Source organism: Diceros bicornis, chromosome 17 (assembly GCF_020826845.1).
Source record: "Diceros bicornis minor isolate mBicDic1 chromosome 17, mDicBic1.mat.cur, whole genome shotgun sequence".
NCBI lineage: Eukaryota > Metazoa > Chordata > Mammalia > Perissodactyla > Rhinocerotidae > Diceros > Diceros bicornis.
Window position 1 is genome coordinate 48,694,631 of NC_080756.1, and position 21,084 is coordinate 48,715,714.

A 21,084-nucleotide genomic window follows, 5' to 3' on the forward strand; every position below is an offset into this window, starting at 1 on the left:
AACATGCTAGTTTTCCCTTTTAGGGTTTATTGGAGGCTCCAGGACAATGGACTCTCAGAAGTGTCTCTGGGAGCAGTTGAGTATCATTGATCAAGGTGTTATTGGTGTTCATCATAGTGATGCCTTCTGGAAATCTGTTCTCAATTTTATAGTTTTCCTGAGTAATTCAGGTTTTAGAAAGCTTTGGTCACAATAGCAATTCTTAGCTTCATCTGTAAAAGAGCATAGGTAACCGCAAATGTTTAATATTCTAAGCAAGACTCCTTACAAAAATGTTGTAAAACTGCCTAGTGCAACTATGATACTGTAATTCTCTTTTCATATTAAAAATCACTTGTATTTATTCAAACATAATATATCTTGAACTAGGTTAAAAGGCTTTGAATGCAGCACTGTAACTGCCTTTACTGCTTTCTTAAACAGGTGCATGGCATCCCTTTACTTCCACTACTGAGTCTAAAGCATTTCTCTTTACTTGTCAGCCCAGTGAGATTCTGCCTGACTTGAAATGTTACTTCCATGGGTATATATTCCATTTTTAAAAATGTCATTTTTGTGAAATTATATTTTGTACCCTATGAAGTGTGTCAGTCAGCCCCCAATGATATCTGTTTGTTTTTCTTATACGTAAACTTTTAATTCACTAATTATTTTGCATATTGGCTGGAACGTTAAAAGAGGAATGGTTCATTGGGAACATAATTTGAGTTTCTCTTTTGGGACTTTATAGCATTCCCACTTCAGCTTATTTTATGGTAGGTGCCTGATTGTCCTGTTGTCATCTATTTCTTGAACGTGTCTAGTCAAGTGAAGTTACATAGCAGCAACTTTGGTAGTAGACTGGCTGCATTCCAAGATTTCATGGGTAGTCCTGTCTTGACATTTAATGAGCTAAAGAAACTGCTCGGAAAACCGGATGTGATGTCTATAGAAGGTTTGCCATTACCTCCTCTCTGTGGAGATAATGTTCTGAATGTTCTGGTTAAGCCACATCTATTTCCTGTTGTGGCCTATATTCTCAGTGTGGTTTGCAGTATTTGAGAATGCCTCAGAATGTTAAATACATACCACAATGTGATTGAAGCAGCTGAAACCACTGGAGACTCTGGTTCAGATTTGGAGGTAGATTCTAGAAGTGACAGAAGCCTAATTTCAGTTTAACTAATTAAACCACTCTGAGGTAATACAGTGAAGCACACCCTCAAGAGTTGCGAGAAGATTTAATTAGTGTTGGCTCAACTTTTAAAGGGTAAGGGTAATCTTTTGAAATTGCCTAAAATGGTTCATTTGTTCTGGGTTCAGAATGTACAAGCGGGCTTTTACCAGGATTTGTGTTATTTTAAACGTAGAGGGCTTAGAACCATGTTTATAAACCTGGTAACCTGTCCAAACTGTTACTTGTTTGGTATGAGAAATGTAATAGTGATTTTCTTTGAGACAAAGCAATGTGTTCTTGTTTCACTGTGTTGCTTTTCAGAACAGAAAGAGCAGAAAGAGATTGTGTGGCTGGTAGAAGAGAAATATTTAGGGGAGAAGCCAATTTGCTAATAGAAGTGTCAACTCTGCAAAAGTAACTGAAGGAAACAAGTTTCAGAAAATAATCATTGGGCTCTGTGTATAAAGGGAAATGCATAGTTCTTAGATGTAAAGTCTCACTATCAGATTTTATTTAAGCTGTTGATCTCTTAATATCTTCAGAGGATTTTTTTTTTTTTTTTTGGTGAGGAAGATCAGCCCTGAGCTAACATCCATGCCAATCCTCTCTTTTTTTTGCTGAGGAAGACTGGTTCTGGGCTAACATCCGTGCCCATCTTCCCCCACTTTGTGTGGGATGCCGCCACAGCATGGCCTGACAAGCGGTGCATCAGTGCGCACCCGGGATCCGAACCGGCGTCGCCAGCAGCGGAGCAAGTGCACTTAACCACTATGCCACGTGGCCGGCCCCAGAGGATTCTTATAATTGCTTTCGACATCATCTCAACAACGAAAATAACAGTATTTATTTTTTTTAAAATTATTATTTATTTATTTTTGGTGAGGAAGAATCGCCTTGAGCTAACATCTGTGCTAATCTTCCTCTGTTTTATATGTGGGATGTTGCCATGGCTTGATGAGCAGTGTGTGGGTCCGCGCCCAGGGTCGGAACCTGCCAACCCTGGGCCACCGAAGCAGAGTGCACGAACTTAACCATTACGCCATGGGGCTGGCCTCAATAACAGCTCATAATTACTATTATTATTATTATTCAAGTGTCTTTGGACTTTCTCCTTATCTTTCCTCTCTCCATTTTTTTTTTTTTAATTAGGAAAATTTCAAACATATAGTAAAGCAGAGTTAAGATTCTTACGAGCCGCCCAGCTTCATCCGTTACCAGTACATGGTCAATCTAGAGTGCTCTTAAAGAGGAGAGCCAAGGAGATGGCAGCTCTGGATTCTCCTATTAACATAACTGGTTTTAATACTTTTATTTTGAGATAACCTAGAAGAAATGAATCAGGCTTTTGTCCTTGCTCTTAGAAATGTCAGCTAATGCTTTGAAGTGTAAACTTACAAATGTGATGTAACATGAAAAAAAGTAGAGTTTCATTAATTTTTTTCATCAGAAATTGTTTTTGAGGTAATTTTAACCCATATTAGAATTAAGTATAATATAGCTGAGGAGGAAGGAAAGACCAAATGGAAGATATTTGTTTGTGGCTTTACTGAGCCTGATGGGTCTAGGGCAACCCTGAAGGTGGCAGATAGGAGAGGGGACGGAGATCTGATCTTTAGGAGTAAATTAATTTTGTTGTAGGCTGTATAATCACCACTGAAACTCTAATCCTGCACAGTCCGTTATGGTAGCCAGTAGCCACGTATGGCTGTGGAGCACTTAAAATGTGGCTACTCTGAATTGAGATGCTTGAGGTGTAAAATACATCCTAAGAAGACAAGTAAGAAAAAACCCATAAAATTTCATTAATAAAATTTTTAGTATAGATTACACATTGAAATAAAAATATTTTGGATATATTGGATTAAATATAATATTAAAATTAAATTTACCTGTTTCTTTTTACTTTTTAAAATCTAGCTACTAGAAAATTTAAAATTATATGCTAGACTCACATTGTGGCTTGTAGTTGATCTCTCTTGGAGAGCACTGTTCTAGACCCAACCCCATTGTAAAAACTACCACACACAAGAACAGGAAGATAGGGAATTAAGGGAAACAGTGTCTTACAAAATTACATTTAAAACATCTTTAGCACATCTTAAGTACATTGTTTAATTTGAAATAGATGTGGTATATCCAGCTTTAGTGTGCATTTATTAACCCCCCCCCCCCCCCCGAGAACAAGGAATAGCTGGAAGGGACTAATGCTCTAGTGGGTAAAGCTACAAAATCTTTAGTCGTGGCTTTTCAGGAACTGTATTTGAATTCCTGGCCACTGTGCTAGTCTAAGATCATCTTAAGACCTTCATTACTATTTGTTGTTGTTGTTGTTCTACCAGATGTTGCTAAAAACCCTTTCTTTTTAAAGTGTCCTTTACTCTTTTTTTTTTCTTCCTGAGACCCTTGCTTGCACTTAGAGGGGCATTAACACTGATCCAAACCCCAGTTTGGTCAAGGGACTAGAGCGGAGATCAGCAAAGCATTTCCCATCCACAATCCTTTACGTGAATTCTGAAATCCAGAAAGCTCTCCAAACCGAAAGTTGTTTTTGTTGATTCAGTTGGTGGGAAACTTGACCTGAAGCAATATAAGACTATTTGTAGTCTTTATGTATCCCACTTTGTGGGACTATTTGTATGTTTTGCTGCAAAAATATTAATATGTTTGGCAATGAAGTGCTGCCCTAGACCCGGGTAGGGGTGATATGCTATGTGCATTGTGTTATCTTTTCTAAATATCAAGAAAAAGTCTGAATTCTGAAAATACAGGTGGCCCCAAGACTTTCAGATTAGGGATTTTGGACTTCTATTACCATCCCACAGGAATTGAAAATATTTTATTAACCATGATTCTGTATTTAAGATATTTATCTTTAGCACAAACAGTCCGAACACAGTGACAGCAATAAATGAAGTCTTCCTGAAATACAGCTTTGTTGTGTCACTCTCCTTAAAGTGCTTTCAGAAGTTTCTTGTTTTCTACAGTTCTCCTTATCCTGGAATTTCATACCTGCCACAGGGTGGTGTCTGCCTGATGCTGTCTCCTTTGAGTCCCTTTTGTATTCTTTCTGCCTCAAAGCATTTCTTTCAAAGTCAGTCAAACAAGGCATCCTTGACTCTGTGTCTAACGGATATTATTTCTTTCATTCTGGAAAATCCTTTTTTCTTTCTCTTTGTCAGAATTCTCCTAATTCTTCTAGATAGATTTGTATGTGTACTGTTAATATAAATACAGTTTACCTCCCCAACTAGATTGTAATCCCTTAGCTAGAAGAGGCCTTGTTATAAACTTCTTAGCATTCATCATAATTTCTTTCATGGTGATTTGCATTCATTAAATATGTTTATTAGTGTTTGATTTTTTTGAGGGTGTGTGGAATGAGGGTCTGGTAGAGCTGAACAGATTGTCAGACTGCTCCTTTTTGCTTACTGTTTTACTACTGTACATCTAAGTAGCAAAAGCAAACAGTAAAAATGGGGGTTTGAAATAGGAATAAGGCTGCAGCACTGTAGTCTTCCACTAGTTCCCAGGATACAGAAAGGTTTATATTGGTTTTATTCTTCAGCCTAACAGTATGTGGTTGTTTTGGTCTTTCATTTCCACATACTCTTTTTATATATGTGTATTTTTATTTTGAAGCACTGCATTTTAATTAAATAAGTATAGCCATTTAAATATAGCTGTTTACTTTTAGGAACCTAAAGCATTTTACTCAAATAATTTTGAAGAGCAAGAACCAGCATTTACTGAGCTGCTACTACACATCTAATACTGTGCTATATATTTAACATTATTTTATCTAATCCTTAAATAATTCATAGATGTAAGTGCTCTTTCTGTATTTTACGTGTGAGAAATTGCCAAGGGTAACCAGTCAGTGATAGAGCTTATATTTGAAATCCAAATCTACCTAATTCTGTCACAATATTGTTTGCTAGTCATGAGAGATTTTTAGAGAGCAGAAGAATGAAGGGTAAGTGCCAGATAGAATATGCTGAGTTGTGTAAATTAAAAGGATCTTTTGGAATTGTGCTTTTGTTATTTTTCTCATCGTGATTGTCAGTTTCATTCTTTGCCCATTATGCAAATTCATTCTTAATCAGCTGTGTTTTGTTTAAGTTGTTCATGTATCAAAATGAACAAACAAAAGTATTGCAGGATGACATAGCTGAAAGAGGGAATGGTTGGTTGATGCTGTATTTTTTCTTTTCTTTTTTTAATTTTTTTGCTGAGGAAGATTCGCCATGAGCTAATATCTGTGGCCAGTCTTCCTCTATTTTCTATGTGGGCCATGACCACATGGCCGCTTAGGAGTGGTGTAGGTCTGTGCCTGGGAACTGAACCCAGGCCACCGAAGCAGAGCACGCTGAACTAGGCCACCAGAGCTGGCCCGATCCTGTAATATTTTTGAAGTAGAAATTTAAATTTTATTTTTAAAAACAAGTTCAATAGTAGGCATCTAGTATGTGTTTTTATTTTATTTATTTTTATATATTTTATTGACGTCATATTGGCTTATAACATTGTATAAATTTAAGGTGTACATTATTATATTTCAGTTTCCGTATAGACTGCATCATGTTCACCACCAGTAGTCTGATTTTTATCTATCACCATACACATGTGCCCCTTTACCCCTTTCACCCTCCTTGCGTCACCTTCCCCTCTGATAACCACTTATCTGTTCTCCTTATCCATGTGTTTTGTTTATTTTCCACATATGAGTGAAATCATATGGTGTTTGTCTTTCTCTGTCTGACTTATTTCACTTAGCATAATACCCTCAAGGTCCATCCATGTTGTCACAAATGGCACGATTTTGTCTTTTTTTATGGCTGAGTAGTATTCCGTTGTGTATATACACCACATCTTCTTTATCCATTGATCGTTGATGGGCACTTGGGTTGCTTCCACATCTTTTCTATTGTGAATAATGCTGCAGTGAACATATGGATACATAAAATCTCTTTGAATCATTGATTTCATGTTCTTTGGATAAATGCCTAGCAGTGGCAAAGCTGGATCGTAAGGTATTTCTAATTTTTTGAGCAATCTGCGTGCTATTTTCCATAGTGGCTGCACCAGTTTGCATTCCTACCAGCAGTGTATGCGGGTTCCCTTTTCTCCACATCCTCTTCAAGACTTGTTATTTATTATCTTGTTAATTATAGACATTCTGATGGGTGTGAGGTAATATCCCATTGTAGTTTTGATTTGCATTTCCTTAATAATTATGATGTTGAATATCTTTTCCTGTGCCTGTTGGCCATCTGTATGTCTTGTTTGGAAAAATGTCTGTTCATATCCTCTGCCCATTTTTTGATTGGGTTCTTGATTTTTGTTGTTGTTGAGTTGTATGGGTTCTTTATATATTTTGGAAATTATATGATTTGCAAATATTTTATCCCAGTTGGAGGGTTCTCTTCGTTTTGTTAATGGTTTCTTTTGCTTTGCAGAAGCTTCTTAGTCTGATGTAGTCCCATTTATTTATTTTTTCTTTTGTCTCCCTTCCCTGAGTAGACATGGTATTCAAAAAGATACTGGTAAGACCCATGTCAGAGTGTACTGCCTATATTTTCTTCTAGGTGTCTTATAGTTTCAGGTCTTACATTCAAATCTTTTGTCCATTTTGAGTTCATTTTTGTGTATAGTATAAGATAATGGTCTGGTTTCCTTCTTTTGCACCTGACTGTCCAATTTTCCCAACACCATTTATTGAAGAGACTTTCCGTTCTCCATTGCTTGTTCCTGGTTTCTTTTTTGTTTTTTTTTATAATTTTATTTATTTGGTTTTTTCCCCCAAAGCCCCAGCAGATAGTTGCATGTCATAGCTGCACATCCCTCTAGTTGCTGTATGTGGGACACGGCCCCAGCATGGCCGGAGAAGCAGTGCGTCGGTGCGCGCCCGGGATCCGAACCCGGGCCGCCAGCAGCGGAGCGCGCGCACCCAACCGCCAAGCCACGGGGCCGGCCCTCCTGGTTTCTTTTTTGAAGATTAGTTGTCCATAGATGGGTGGTTTTATTTCTGGGCTTTCAATTCTGTTCCATTGATCTGTGTCTCTCTTTTTGTGCCAGTACCATGCTGTTTTGATTACTATAGCTTTGTAGTATATTTTGAAGTCAAGGAATGTAATACTTCCAGCTTTGTTCTTTTTTCTCAGGATTGCTTTAGCTGTTTGGGGTCTTTTGTTGTTCCATATAAATTTTAGGATTCTTTGTTCTGTTTCCGTGAAGAATGTCATTGGGATTCTGATTGGGATTGCATTGAATCTGTAGATTGCTTTAGCTAATATGCACATTTTAACTATGTTTATTTTTCCAGTGCATGAGCATGGAATATCTTTCCATTTCTTTGTGTTGTCTTTGATTTCATTCAATAATGTCTTATAGTTTTCAGTGTATAGGTCTTTCACCTCCTTGGTTAAATTTCTAAGTATTTTATTCTTTTTGTTGTGATTGTAAATGGCATTGTATTCTTGACTTCTCTTTCTGCTAGTTCGTTATTAGTGTATAGAAATGCAACTGATTTTTGGATGTTGATTTCGTAACCTGCAACTTTGCTGTAGTTACTGATTATTTCTAATAGTTTTCTGGTGGATTCTTTAGGGTTTTCTATTTATAAGATCATGTCGTCCACAAACAGCAAGAGTTTCACTTCTTCCTTTCCACTTTGGATCCCTTTTATTTCTTTTTCTTGCCTAATTGTTCTGGCCAACACCTCCAGTACTTTGTTGAATAGGAGTGGCAAGAGTGGGCACCCTTATCTTGGTCCTGTTCTCAGAGGGATGGCTTTCAGTTTTTACCCGTTGGGTATGATCATGGCTGTGGGTTTGTCATATACGGCCTTTATTATGTTGAGGTACTTTCCTTCTGTACTCATTTTATTCAGAGTTTTTATCATAAATGGATGCAGAGAAAGCATTTGACAAGACTCAACATCTATTGAGATGATCATGTGATTTTGATTCTTCGTTTTGTTAATGTGGTGTATCACATTGATTGATTTGCAAATATCTAACCATCTTTGCATCCTTGGAATAAATCCCACTTGATCATGGTGTATGAGCCTTTTAATGTATTGCTGTATTCTATTTGCCAATATTTTGTTGAGGATTTTTGCATCTATGTTCATCAGCCATATTGGCCTGTAATTTTCCTGTTTTGTGTTGTCCTTATCTGGTTTTGATATCAGGGTAATATTGGCCTCATAAAATGAGTTAGGTTTTGCCCCATCCTCTTCAATTTTTTGGAATAATTTGAGAAGGATAGGAATTACATCTTCTTTGAGTGTTTGGTAGAATTCACCAGAGAAGCCATCTGGTCCTAGACTTCTGTTTTTTGTGAGGTTCTTGATTACCATTTCAATCTCTTTGCTTGTGGTCTATTCCGATTCTCTATTTCTTCTTGTTTCAGTTTTGGGATGTTGTGTGATTCTAAGAATTTATCCATTTCTTGTAGGTTATCAAGCTTGTTGGCGTATAGCTTTTCATAGTAGTCTCTTATAATCCTTTGTATTTCTGTGGTGTCTATTGTAATTTCTCGCCTTTCATTTCTGATTTTATTTATTTGAGTCTTTTTTCTTTTTTTCTTAGTGAGTCTGGCTAACGGTTTGCCAATTTTGTATATCTTCTCAAAGAACCAGCTCTTTGTTTCATTGATTCTGTTGTTTTCTTAGTCTCTAATTTGTTTATTACTGCTCTCATTTTTATCATTTCCTTCTGTCTATTGAATTTGGGTTTTGTTCTTCTTTTTCTAGTTCTTTTAGGTATAGCGTAAGTTTGTTTATTTGAGATTTTTCTTGTTTCTTGAGGTAGGCCTGTATTGCTATGAATTTCCCTCTTAGTACTGCTTTTGCTGCATCTCATAGGTTTTGGTATATGGTGTTTGCATTTTTCTTCAGGTATTTTTTGATTTCTTCTTTGTTTTCTTCACTGATATAATAGTTGTTCACTAGCATGTTGTTTAGTATCCATATATTTGTCACTTTCCCAGCTTTTTTCTTGTAGTTGATTTGTAGTTTCATAGCATGTGGTCAGAAAAGATGCTTGATATGATTTCAGTCTTCTTAAATTTATTGAAGCTTGCCTCGTTTCTCAACATACTTTCTGTCTTTGAGAATGTTCCCTGTGCACTTGAGAAGAATGTGTATTCTGTTGTTTTTGGATGGAATGTTCTGTATATATCTGTTAAGTCCATCTGGTCTAGTGTTTCATTTAAGGCCCCTGTTTCCTTGTTGACTTTCTGTCTGGGTGATCTATCCATTGACGTAAGTGGGGTGTTGAGGTCCCCTACTATTATTGTGTTGCTGTTAAGTTCTCCCTTTAGGTCTGTTAGTAGTTGCTTTATGTACTTTGGTGATCCTGTGTTAGGTACATATATATTCATAAGTGTTATGTCTTCTTGTTGGAATGTCCTGTTTATTGTTATATAATGCCCATCTTTTTTTTTTGTGAGGGAGATCAGCCCTGAGCTAACATCCGTGCTAATCCTCCTCTTTTTGCTGAGGAAGACCGGCTCTGAGCTAACATCTATTGCCAATCTCCTTCCTTTTTTTCCCCCAAAGCCCCAGTAGATACCTCCTTTTTTCCCCCTAAAGCCCCAGTAGATAGGTGTATGTCATAGTTGCACATCCTTCTGGTTGCTGTATGTGGGACGCGGCCTCAGCATGGCCGGAAAAGTGGTGCATCAGTGTGTGCCCTGGATCTGAAGCCGGGCCGCCAGTAGCGGAGCGTGCACACTTAACCACTAAGCCCTGGGGCCGGCCCCTGTAATGCCCATCTTTGTCTCTTATTTTCTTTTTTATCTTGAATTCTGCTTTGTCTGATAAAAGTATGGCTACACTTGCTTTCTTTTGCTTGCTATTTGCCTGGAGTATCATCTTCCATATCCCTTTACTCTAAGCCTGTTTGTCTTTAGAGCTGAGATGTGTTTCCTGGAGGCAGCATATTGTTGGGTCTTGTTTTTTAATCCATCCAGGCACTCTCTGTCTTTTGATTGGTGAATTCAATCCATTTACATTTAGACTGATTATTGCTATGTTAGGGCTTAATACTGCCATTTTATTTTTTGTTTTCCAATTGTTCTGTATTTCCATTGTTTCTTTTTCCTTGTGTTTCTGTCTCCTATTTCAGTTTGGTGGTTTTCTTTTATGGTTTTCTCAGTTTTCTCTTTATTTATGACTCTGCTCTGATTTTTTGTTTTGTGGTTACCATGAGGTTTGTATAAAAGAGCTCATGGATGAGATAGTCCATTTTCTGATTGCCTCTTATCTCCATTAGCCTAAGCAGGTTCCATCCCTTCCTTTTCCCTTTCAATGTCTTTGTTGTCACAAATTATTCTTTTTTGTGTTGTGAGTTTGTGACCAAGTTGAATTTTTTATAGTTGTTTTTGATGCTTTCTTTGCCTCTGTCCTTTATGTTATAATTAAGTGTTTGCTAACCTATTCTGATAGAGAGCTGCAATTTTCTGATCTTGTCTATTTATTTCCTAGCTCAAAGCTTTGTAAACTTTGCCTTTTTTGTTTCAGGTAGGAGGGTTCCCTTCAACATTTCTTGTAGGCCAGGTCTGGTGGCAGTGAACTCCCTCAGCTTCTGTTCTTCTAGAAAAGCTTTTATTTCTCTGTCATTTCTGAAGGATAATTTCACTGGATAGAGTATTCTTGGCTGATAGTTTTTGTCTTTCAGTATTTTGAATATATCATTCTGCTTTCTTCTAGCTTGTGAAATTTCTGCTGAGAAATCTACTGAAAGCCTGATGGAGTTTCCTGTGTAGGTTATTTTCTTCTCTCTTGTTTCCCTTAATATTTTTTCTTTGTCATTGATTTTTCTTTCTTTCTTTTTTTTTTTTTTTGGTGAGGAAGAGTGGCCCTGGGCTAACAGCCATGCCCTTCTTCCTCTACTTTATGTGTGCGACAGCTGTCACAGCATGGCTCAATAAGCGATGCACAGGTCTGCACCCAGGATCTGAACCCATGAACCCTGGCCCGCCAGAGTGGAGCATGCAAACTTAACCACTATGCCACTGGGCCGGCCTCATCTTTGTCGTTGATTCTTGTCAGTTTTAATATATGCCTTGGAGGAGGTCTTTTTGCTTTGATTGATGTAATTAGGAATTCTTTTAGCTTCATATACTTGCATGTCCAGTTCCTTCTCTGGGTTTGGGGTGTTCTCAACTATTATTTCTTTGAATATGCTCAGTCTTCTTTTTCCCTCATTTCTACCTATGGGATACCTATAAACTTTATGTTACTTTTCCTAATTGAGTAGGATATTTCTTGAATAATTTCTTCATTCTTTAAAAATCTTAGTTCTCTCTCTTCCTGTATCTGAATCATTTCTGTGTTTGTATTTTCCAGCTCACTAATTCCCTCCGGCATAAGGTCTACTCTATTTTTAATGCTTTCTACTTTATTTTTTATCTTATTTATTGTGTTCTTCATATCCAAAATTTGTTTTTTTTTTTTTAGAGCTTCAATCTCTTTGGTGAAGTAATCCTTCTGTTCATTAATTTTAGTCCTGAGCTCATTGAACTGTCTTTCTGAATTTTCTCATAATTCGAGTTTCTTTATGACAGCTGTTTTGAATTCTTTGTCACTTAGGTTGTAATCTTCTATGACTTCAAGTTTGGTTTCTGGAGAGTTGTCATTTTCTTCTGTACTGCAGTGTTACTGTAGTTCTTCATTCTGTTTGATGAAGTGATTCTCTATAGGTGCATTTGTGGTAGTAATCACCTTTTCTTATTTGGGTACAGCTTTGGTTACTTTGGTTCTGGTCTCCTGGGTCTCATGTTCCTCCTTCTCTCTGCAGGCTTAGGTGCTGTTGTCCTGTGCACCACCTACATTGCTGTTTCTGAGTTGTCTGGGGGTGCTGGTTGGACTGCTGCTAGGGGTGCTGGGTTCACAGGTGTCACTGTTGCTGGCTGGGGCCTGGGGACCCGGGGACTTCTATGCAGCCCTCGCTGCTGGTGGAGTTGGTGTCAGGGGTGCCAACACTGGGGGCTGGGCGCTCCTACCCCGTCTACTCACAGCTGTGCTGGTCGGGCCTGCTGCCACTCCCCTGACCATTGTGGGACGGGGCTGCTGCGTCACTGCCACTCTGGGCGTTCATGCACGTGGTGCCGGGCCACCCTCACCTCCACTCACAGGTGCACAGTCCACTATATGAGGATCTGTGCCCTGGATCTCTGCCGCCAGGGGAGTAGGGGGGGTTTCTCCCCTAGTTTCATTGCTTCCTGGAAGTCCAGTCCACCCACCTTCAGATGAATAGCTGCCAGGATCTCTTAGGCATCCTCTTGTGCTGTGTAGGGAAACCTCTGTTGGTCAGTGGGTGTCTATTTGGTTGTAATTTAGAGCGGAGAGACAAAGGGAACAACTCACTCCACTGTGATGCTGACATTGCTCCTAGGATATGCGTTTAGATCAGCAAGTAAATTTGTAATTGGAAGGCAGAATTTAGGTGTACTAATCAGGAAAATTAGTGTTAATTTATTAAATGTAAGTTAATGCAGTATAATTGATTTAAGGTAGTTCTGAAACTAGGAATATGATCAAGTCAGACATATTTTAATATACCATAAGCTTGTAAGAAAGTAGTATTTTAGAGTCTTATAACACAGAATATTTAGCGCTGTGTGTTAGGTGCTCTCTGATAGGATGATGAACTCCCCGCAATGGAGAACATGGGTTCATTGTTAAGTATATGACATTTTAGATGAGGTAGCAGTACATTTTCCGGGAAACGCAGGTGGAAATAGTGCAGTAGCAACTGATGAGACCTTAGGCTAGAACTTTACATGTTTGTAATTTTTCTACATAGATTAATAGAAGCCATAGAAATTGATGGGCTTTTGAAGGGTGTTTTATAGAGAGAGAAGAACCCAGGAAACTTTGGAAAATATCCTATCAGCTTTCAAAAAGGAAGGAGGAACCAGTGAAATGAAGAGATGAAAAGCAGTCCTGGCTATAGAAAAAGAAATAAGATCATATTGTGTCATGAAAACCCCATATCGAGTTTCAGTGGGTGGTTAAGAGTATCAGATGTTAAAAAGAGGGAAAAGAACACAAGAACTGAGAAAAGCAAGAAAAGTAGTCATTGATCATTTCAGTATAGTTATTTCATCTGAGTCATAGATTGTAAGCCAGTTGTAGGGAGTTGAAGGGAATGAATGCTAAGAGTTGGAGGCAAATGTTAGAGATTACATTCAAAGAATATGGCAGTAAAATAAGAAGGATGGAATAGATTCAGAATCTTTCAGCTTTTAAACAGTATCTTTCTAAGATCAGGGAAATTGTGTTGTGCTAAAGGCAGAAAGGAAGGACCCTATGGAGAGGGAGAAATTGAAGGTCCCAGAAAGGAAGGAAAATAGTGTTGGGAGGAAGTTCTTGTAAAAGGGGGTTATAGGAAGATACTGGAGTCAAGAGATAGTCTCCTTATTAGGATAGAGGCAAAAGCAGAGAGTTTTAAAAATAAGATTCCCCCACCTAAAATAAAGACTTTCTAAGTTATACGTCTAATAAAGGAAAGATATTTCACCCTGATCTAAGTTTCCAAGCAGTAACAGAATGGAACCAGAAATTTTTTTCTCAGACTCTGCTTTTAGGAGAGATAGGAATGTATTCGTTCTCCAGATGTAGGCAGTAGTATGCCTTTTTACATCAATTTAAAATTTGGGCAAGAATACCTTTCATTCATTCAAATGGCTAAGCTGTAGGATCTGAGGATAAGAACTGTCATATAAATTTTTGTTTGCATTTTTGGGAAGGTTTCTTGAGTGTCTTAGGAAACCTATCTCCTTTAAAAATTCTTTAACAAATATTTATTGAGTTCTTTGCCAGGTTCTTTAATAGTAGCTGTGGAAGACACATAAATGGATGAATTAAGGTTCTTGCTATTCTAGAGCTCACATTGTGGTTAGATATGTAAACAAATAATCAACCCTTTTTCTGTGCTTAGTCCTCATAGTCTTAAACACCAAAGTAATTTTAAGGTACTACATAAACATCATAACATATATCCAGGAGTGGTCTATTGCAAGAAAATATGAGTGTAAAAAATCTAAACTCATGTCTCAAATTAAGGAGAAATTATTATCTTTAAAAAGTGTTTAACGTAGGAATTGGAGTAGTTTTAAATTCTTTTTAACTAAATGTTTTTTACTTTTAAAGACATTCTAGTTTAATACATTAAATGCATATTTAACAGAAGTCCTATTGTATCTGATGTAAACAAATAAACATTCAACTAGTATGATTTCTCTTCCATCCCATATAAGTCAAATATTTATTGATATTTACAAGTTAAAATACAAGGATATAGCTCAGTCTCGCTTGCTCAACTTTTAAGTACTTGGTTATTTCCAGGGTTTGGCTGTTCTTGAAAGATCAGCAAGTGTTTTAAAGGTTTTAGAGGAGAGAGATAAAGGTAACATCTGGTTGTCATTCCATCTAAGCAATCATGGTATTGACTTACATGGAATATTTCTTACTAATTTTATGGATAAAAAGTTAACACTTGCATATAAGATTACTTCTGATACTTGTTTTTAGATAGGGGGCAGATATTGTTTGCATGTACATGTTTTTAGTACCAGAATAACATTTCCGAAGGCTGATTTGCCTGGCACACAGGCCACTTTAAATGGTAGAAATGGTCTTAGTACGGACATGTAAGTTGGTGCTTTCGAAGACTTATGCCATCTTTTAGAACAGAATATTAGTACATGTTGCTACAATGTCAGAGACAGAAAAGATGTCTTTGCCACTTCTGGGGAAATTGCTGATGTTTATAATGAGAGTGTCAGAACGAATTTAATAATGTCACTATAGGGGAGTTGAAAAAAGTAGGTACATTCTAGTTGCTTGAAACTCAGTTGTGGAGAGAGTGTCATAAATTCCATATAGTTTTGTGATTATAACCTTAGGGGGGTGAGTGATTTATTGAGAGCCCTCTTATCTGTGTGTTTTATTTTTTTAAAAAACAATGAAATATAAAATATACTAAGTGGAAAGAGTCTTTAAAAAGGCATCAGGGCCGGCCCTGTGGCTTGGTGGTTAAGTGCACGCGCTGCGATGCTGGTGGCCCGGGTTCGGATCCCGGGTGCGCATCGAGGCACCACTTCTCCGTCCATCCTGAGGCTGAGTCCCACATACAGCAACTAGAAGGATGTGCAGCTATGACATACAACTATCTACTGGGGCTTTGGGGGGAAAAATAAAAATAAATAAAATCTTTAAAGAAGAGCATACTGCCTATGTTTAAAAAAAAAAAAAAGGCATCAACTCTGTTTATAAGCTGTGTGACCTTATATGAATCTCAATTTCCCAAGATGTAAAAACGGAAGAATTCTCAGGATAAAATAAAATGTTATATAATAAAATATGTAATAAAATAATGTGTGTGAAGGTACATTGTAATTTGAAAACAAATGTACGAGCAAATTTAAGGTAATGATATTGTATTTTTAATTTTTACATAGTCATTTAATGGAAGAGATGCATACTAAATCTAGTATTGACAGGATTTTTAGAAGGAAGGTTAATAAGACATTGGAGAAATAGAGGTAAAATATGAGCTTATATTAATCAGCGTGTTGTCATTTTGTGAAAGCTTTGTAATAGGAATAACTAAGATGACCCCTTAGGATTTTGATGCAACACGCAGTTGGATTTGTCATTTCTACATAGATTTGAAGAATAAGTACCCATCTTTTCCTCTTCCTTCTCTTTATACTTAAACATGAAGGTTATGAATACCGATGGCACTGGGAGACGGGTACTAGTGGAAGACAAAATTCCTCACATATTTGGATTTACTTTGTTGGGTGACTATGTTTACTGGACTGACTGGCAGAGGCGTAGCATCGAAAGAGTACACAAACGAAGTGCAGAGAGGGAAATCATCATAGATCAGCTCCCTGACCTCATGGGCCTAAAGGCCACAAATGTTCATCGAATTATTGGTAAGTAATTCCAAAATTCTCTTAGAGATGGAAGCCAAGAATGAGGAAAGGTGGAGATAGTCAGCAGTTTGTAAAACAGCGAGATGAATTGTTGATGTTTTGAGGGGCTATAGAAATCATCTGTGAACTCTTTTATAACCTGGAATGGGCCTTTTATGTTGGCTTAGTACTCTAGCTACATAGTTTGAATCGAAAGGCTGAACACACACACACACACCCACACCCACACACCCCTTCATCAAAAGAATTCAGTCCTGTTGTATGAATAATGTAACTTATTCTAAAGCTAAGTATGGGTACAAAGCAAAGTATTTCACTGTACTTTTATTCCCAGTTGATCAGCAAGGGAGTTTTTACTTGCTGCATTTCCAACCTGGGCCAGTTCACCCCTCCTTAGGCAACCTGGTGCTCCCCCTGCTTGTGGGAGATCACCATGTTGATGCCAGCTTAGTGCGTCACCCTATTGGCATAGCACACTACAACTCAGAACTCTTGGGCTCAAGCGATCCTCCCACCTCAGCCTCCGGAGTAGCTGGGACTATAGGCCTGCACCACTGTACCTGGCCTTTTATTCCCTATTAATCCTCATAGTGCTTGTTTATGAGATTGGACTTGAAACTCTAGATTGGGGAGCAAATATAATTATAGGTCTTTGTGAACCAAATGCTTAGTCATTTTAAAGTGAAAATGTATTGATCATGTCAATGTGTGTATCCCTTTGTAGCCTTTTATAATTAATTTGTCTTTTAGGTTCTAACCCCTGCGCTGAGGAAAATGGGGGATGTAGCCATCTTTGCCTCTATAGACCTCAGGGCCTTCGCTGTGCCTGCCCTATAGGCTTTGAACTCATCAGTGACATGAAGACCTGCATTGTCCCAGAGGCCTTCCTTTTGTTTTCACGGAGAGCAGATATTCGGCGAATTTCTTTGGAAACTAACAATAATAATGTGGCCATTCCGCTCACTGGTGTCAAAGAAGCTTCTGCTTTGGATTTTGATGTGACAGACAACCGAATTTACTGGACTGATATATCACTCAAGGTTAGTGAAAGAATTGAGATTTTAAAACTGGGAACTAAAAGGGTCTGAGTCTTCTTGCTATGATCAACCTCCTTCCTTGTTTAATAGGCAAAGTTCAACAAAAACCCTTAACTTTCTAAAGGAAGTCAAGGGAAAGGCCCATTCAGTGTTTTATTAAGTACCTTTTAATACAAGATAGTTTGCTTGAGTGTTGTAAATCTGCAAGACATAATCTTCCTGTACTTTGTTCCATTTGAGGATAATAAGTAACATTTTCTGCAAGTAGAGAGTAAGTAACTGTATGATTCACATAAATGGCTTATAGAGACTTGACTTATTTTAAACAAAATTTTGGAGCCTGAAGTAGAAAATGCCAATTATGAGTTATAGCATACCTTTATTTTCTTTTTTCTAGAATAAATATTGAAAAATATACTGAGTCAATAAGAAGGAGGAGCTCCTGACCAGAAAATCTGGAGAATAATCTTTCCTTCTTCCAGATTGTTTTGGGCTTGTTTCAGATAACTTGTGTAAAATTTTGTCTAATATGCAAAAATCATGGGATGTTGGAGCCAGAGGTGGATTCTGATGTTGTTCAGTAAAATCTATTAAATGAGAGAATAAATGAAGTAAATAAATAAATCTTGGCTTTTATTGTGTGGCCTTCTAAGTTTCTTAATCTTGAAAATAGAGATAATGCCTATCTTGCAGGGCTGATATGAGGATTAAATGAGAAAATATATGTACACAAAGTACTTAGGATAGTGCTTGACAAGAAGTAACAGCCATTATTAATAGCTTGAATTATGATTGTTTAAATTATAGGGGATTCAAAGCTACAGTGGTGATAATATAATAGTTGTATGCAAGGTATATAAGGTATAAGGTTGTTGAGATTTTCTCAAATTGACACAATGACAAGGCATACTGTCAAGCACCTTCAGAAAGCTGACTGCCAGTTAAGAGTCTGGTGACAACTTTTTCACTTGATTTCTAATAGACTTTAAAAGAAAAATCATTCCACTGTCTTACCAGAATAAATTTTTGGTATTAAAGAATTTCAAAAATTTCTCCTTGAATCGGCAGTAAAACTTGAGGTCACTGTTGCATTTATTAGAGATTGACATCACACAGTTTTTTTCTGTGCTCATAAAATATGTGAATTGTATTAAGAAACTATATGCCTCTGACTCTTCTGCATCCTCCCACCCCATAAAAACCAAACCAAACATTTTTTCCATATAGTGTTTTGTACTTAAAGCCATGTGACTTTATTGTTAATTTTATTTTTGCAGACCATCAGCAGAGCCTTTATGAATGGCAGTGCACTGGAACACGTGGTAGAATTTGGCTTAGATTATCCAGAAGGCATGGCAGTAGACTGGCTTGGGAAGAACTTGTACTGGGCAGACACAGGAACGAATCGAATTGAGGTGTCAAAGTTGGATGGGCAGCACCGACAAGTTTTGGTGTGGAAAGACCTAGATAGTCCCAGAGCTCTTGCGTTGGACCCTGCTGAAGGGTAAACAACTTTATGTATGCATTCTTTGCAACTACATTGCACATGGCCTAGTTATGGATAATATTCTTGATGTCTTAATGCTTATTAGGAATCTGACAACTAAACCATAGATAGACTTTATTTTAAAACCATTAGTTGAGATTTCACTGATTTAGAATTAATAATTATTAGCTAAATTTTACTTTTGTCATTATTAACATTGGGTGAAAAAAGATTAGTGAAGTGGATTAATAATTAAATATTACTGATCATATTTATATACTAAGTATATAATTATGGTATAAGTAATAACTATGTAATATAATTAACATTTATATACTAAGTAAATAATTAAATATTACTGATCATATTTATATACTAAGTAAACAGCCTTTTAAACATCATAAACTTGATGATAAACAGTATCATCAAGTCTTTTTGCTTGTACCCTCTCCCAAGTTGTGCCAGATTCCAAACCTATTAAAGTAAACCCACTGAAATAATGTAATATGTTAAGAAATAACTGCATTTAAAAGACTCCATTTTAGAATATTCATTAATTCAAAATGGACAATTAGTTTGATCATTATTATAAGCTTGGAGAAACTGTGATGTTAAATAGTAAACTGGTTTTACTGTTTAAAAAACTGTTTTACTGTTTAAAAAAACAGTTTACTGTTTATTTACAACATGACATGTTTTTCAAGGGTAGATGATCCTTCTTACATGATTTAGAAGTTTTAAAAAGCCAGCAGCTAAGATATCTGAAATTTGAAGGATAATTCCACTTTTAAAAGCAGAAGTTAACAATGTAAACATATAAGCGTATTTACTATATCTGTAATTAAAAATAGTTTCCCTGAAATCACATTAATTCCATGATTAGCTAGTTAGCCATCTAATTGGAAGGCCCTATCAAAGACAGCTTCTCTGTGCTGACATGTTGTGGTTGGATTATGGTGATCTTTAAGCGTTAGTTATCAGACAGATAAATTTAGTAGTTGGGACTAAGGACTCTAGTTTATGTGGCTGCTGGCAACTCTGAAATTTCTCTCACAGTTGTTCCTCTTTGGCTCTTGTGGTGTGCATGTGCCTGTCAACTGACAAGTGCAAAGGCAAACAAAGCCTGAGACCAACTTTAATTTTCAGAAAAGCATGTTCATACGTTGCTGCCAAGTCAGCCGTCAGCTGACGGGCTGATGCGTGAATGTCTGTGCTCAGGTATTTGATGAGAGCTGGCATGTGGAGTGCTTTCCTACTGCAAGTATTCTTTTAGTGCTTTGGCCTCATCTGTAAAAAGCTTATACTGTAGGTCTGCTCTAAGGTTAATGTGAAAAACTCGAAAAAGTAAAGTAAAAGCAAAAGAGTATTCTACAATTTCATGGTAGTAGTGTTCACTGCCCAGTTGACACATTAAGGGATGATTCATTGCTCTTAGACATGCAGTATGTTCCCTTGCACCGTGTGATCAAATACATTTTCAAACTTTGCTTTTTAACTTCAGTTAAAGGCTATTAACTTTTACCTTTCATATATTCCTGTAACTTGTTTTGGGGGAGGGTTGATTACACAAGTTGAAAAGTAAGTTTAAAAATTTGAAAACTCGAATTACTTGTATTCAGGAATACGTAAAGATATTTTATTCAGATGTAAACCGGATTCTGAGACCAGAGCTTTAATCCTTTGCTATCTTCTTGAATATTAGTTTTATAAATGCAAGTGCTTCAATAAGGAAATCATTGGTTTGTTTCCAATTCCTAGGTTTTGGATGGAACAAATTCATTGGAAAGACTAAGGAAAGCTGACTCACTTCCTTTTTAGGATATGAGAAAAAATATTTAGTTGAGGGTGCCAAAATAATTGAAAAAATTATAGCCATGATTTTGTTTTACCAATTTTCTTGATTTAATGGATATTTTCTTTAAATTTATTTAGTTACTATGCATGAATATGACGCTTTCCCCCAAATGATCAAAAATGAAATGTTAAATATTCATTGTTCTGAATTTAGATTTATGTATTGGACTGAGTGGGGTGGAAAACCTAAGATAGACAGAGCTGCCATGGATGGAAGTGAACGTACTACATTAGTTCCAAATGTGGGCCGGGCAAACGGCCTGACTATTGATTATGCTAAAAGGAGACTTTATTGGACAGACCTGGACACCAACTTAATAGAATCTTCAAATATGCTTGGTAAGCTGGGCTTCTTTTTATTCAGATAGACAGTATGTTATTCTTTTAATGCAAAAATCAATTGGCTGCTATTCACCATTGGTTAGATACTATTAATCAAACTTGATATGAATGTCTGGATGCTTCCTCTGGCGTTGTATCCTGTTTATTATTATTAAAAGTGGGCCAGGTACTTGGATTCACATGTGTCTCTCTCTCTTTTTTTTTTTTTGTGAGGAAGATCAGCCCTGAGCTAACATCCATGCCAATCCTCCTCT

General features: G+C 37.0%; 1 protein-coding gene across 1 annotated transcript in view; it reads left to right on the forward strand.

The window, feature by feature from the left end:
• Window positions 1-21,084, forward strand: part of LRP6 (LDL receptor related protein 6) — a 176,060-nt gene that overhangs the window by 115,902 nt on the left and 39,074 nt on the right. The window contains exons 8-11 of the mRNA XM_058558744.1: window positions 15,895-16,111; window positions 16,862-17,151; window positions 18,426-18,652; window positions 20,643-20,827. Coding sequence (XP_058414727.1) covers window positions 15,895-16,111; window positions 16,862-17,151; window positions 18,426-18,652; window positions 20,643-20,827 — 919 coding nt within the window. The remainder of the gene's footprint in view (window positions 1-15,894; window positions 16,112-16,861; window positions 17,152-18,425; window positions 18,653-20,642; window positions 20,828-21,084) is intronic.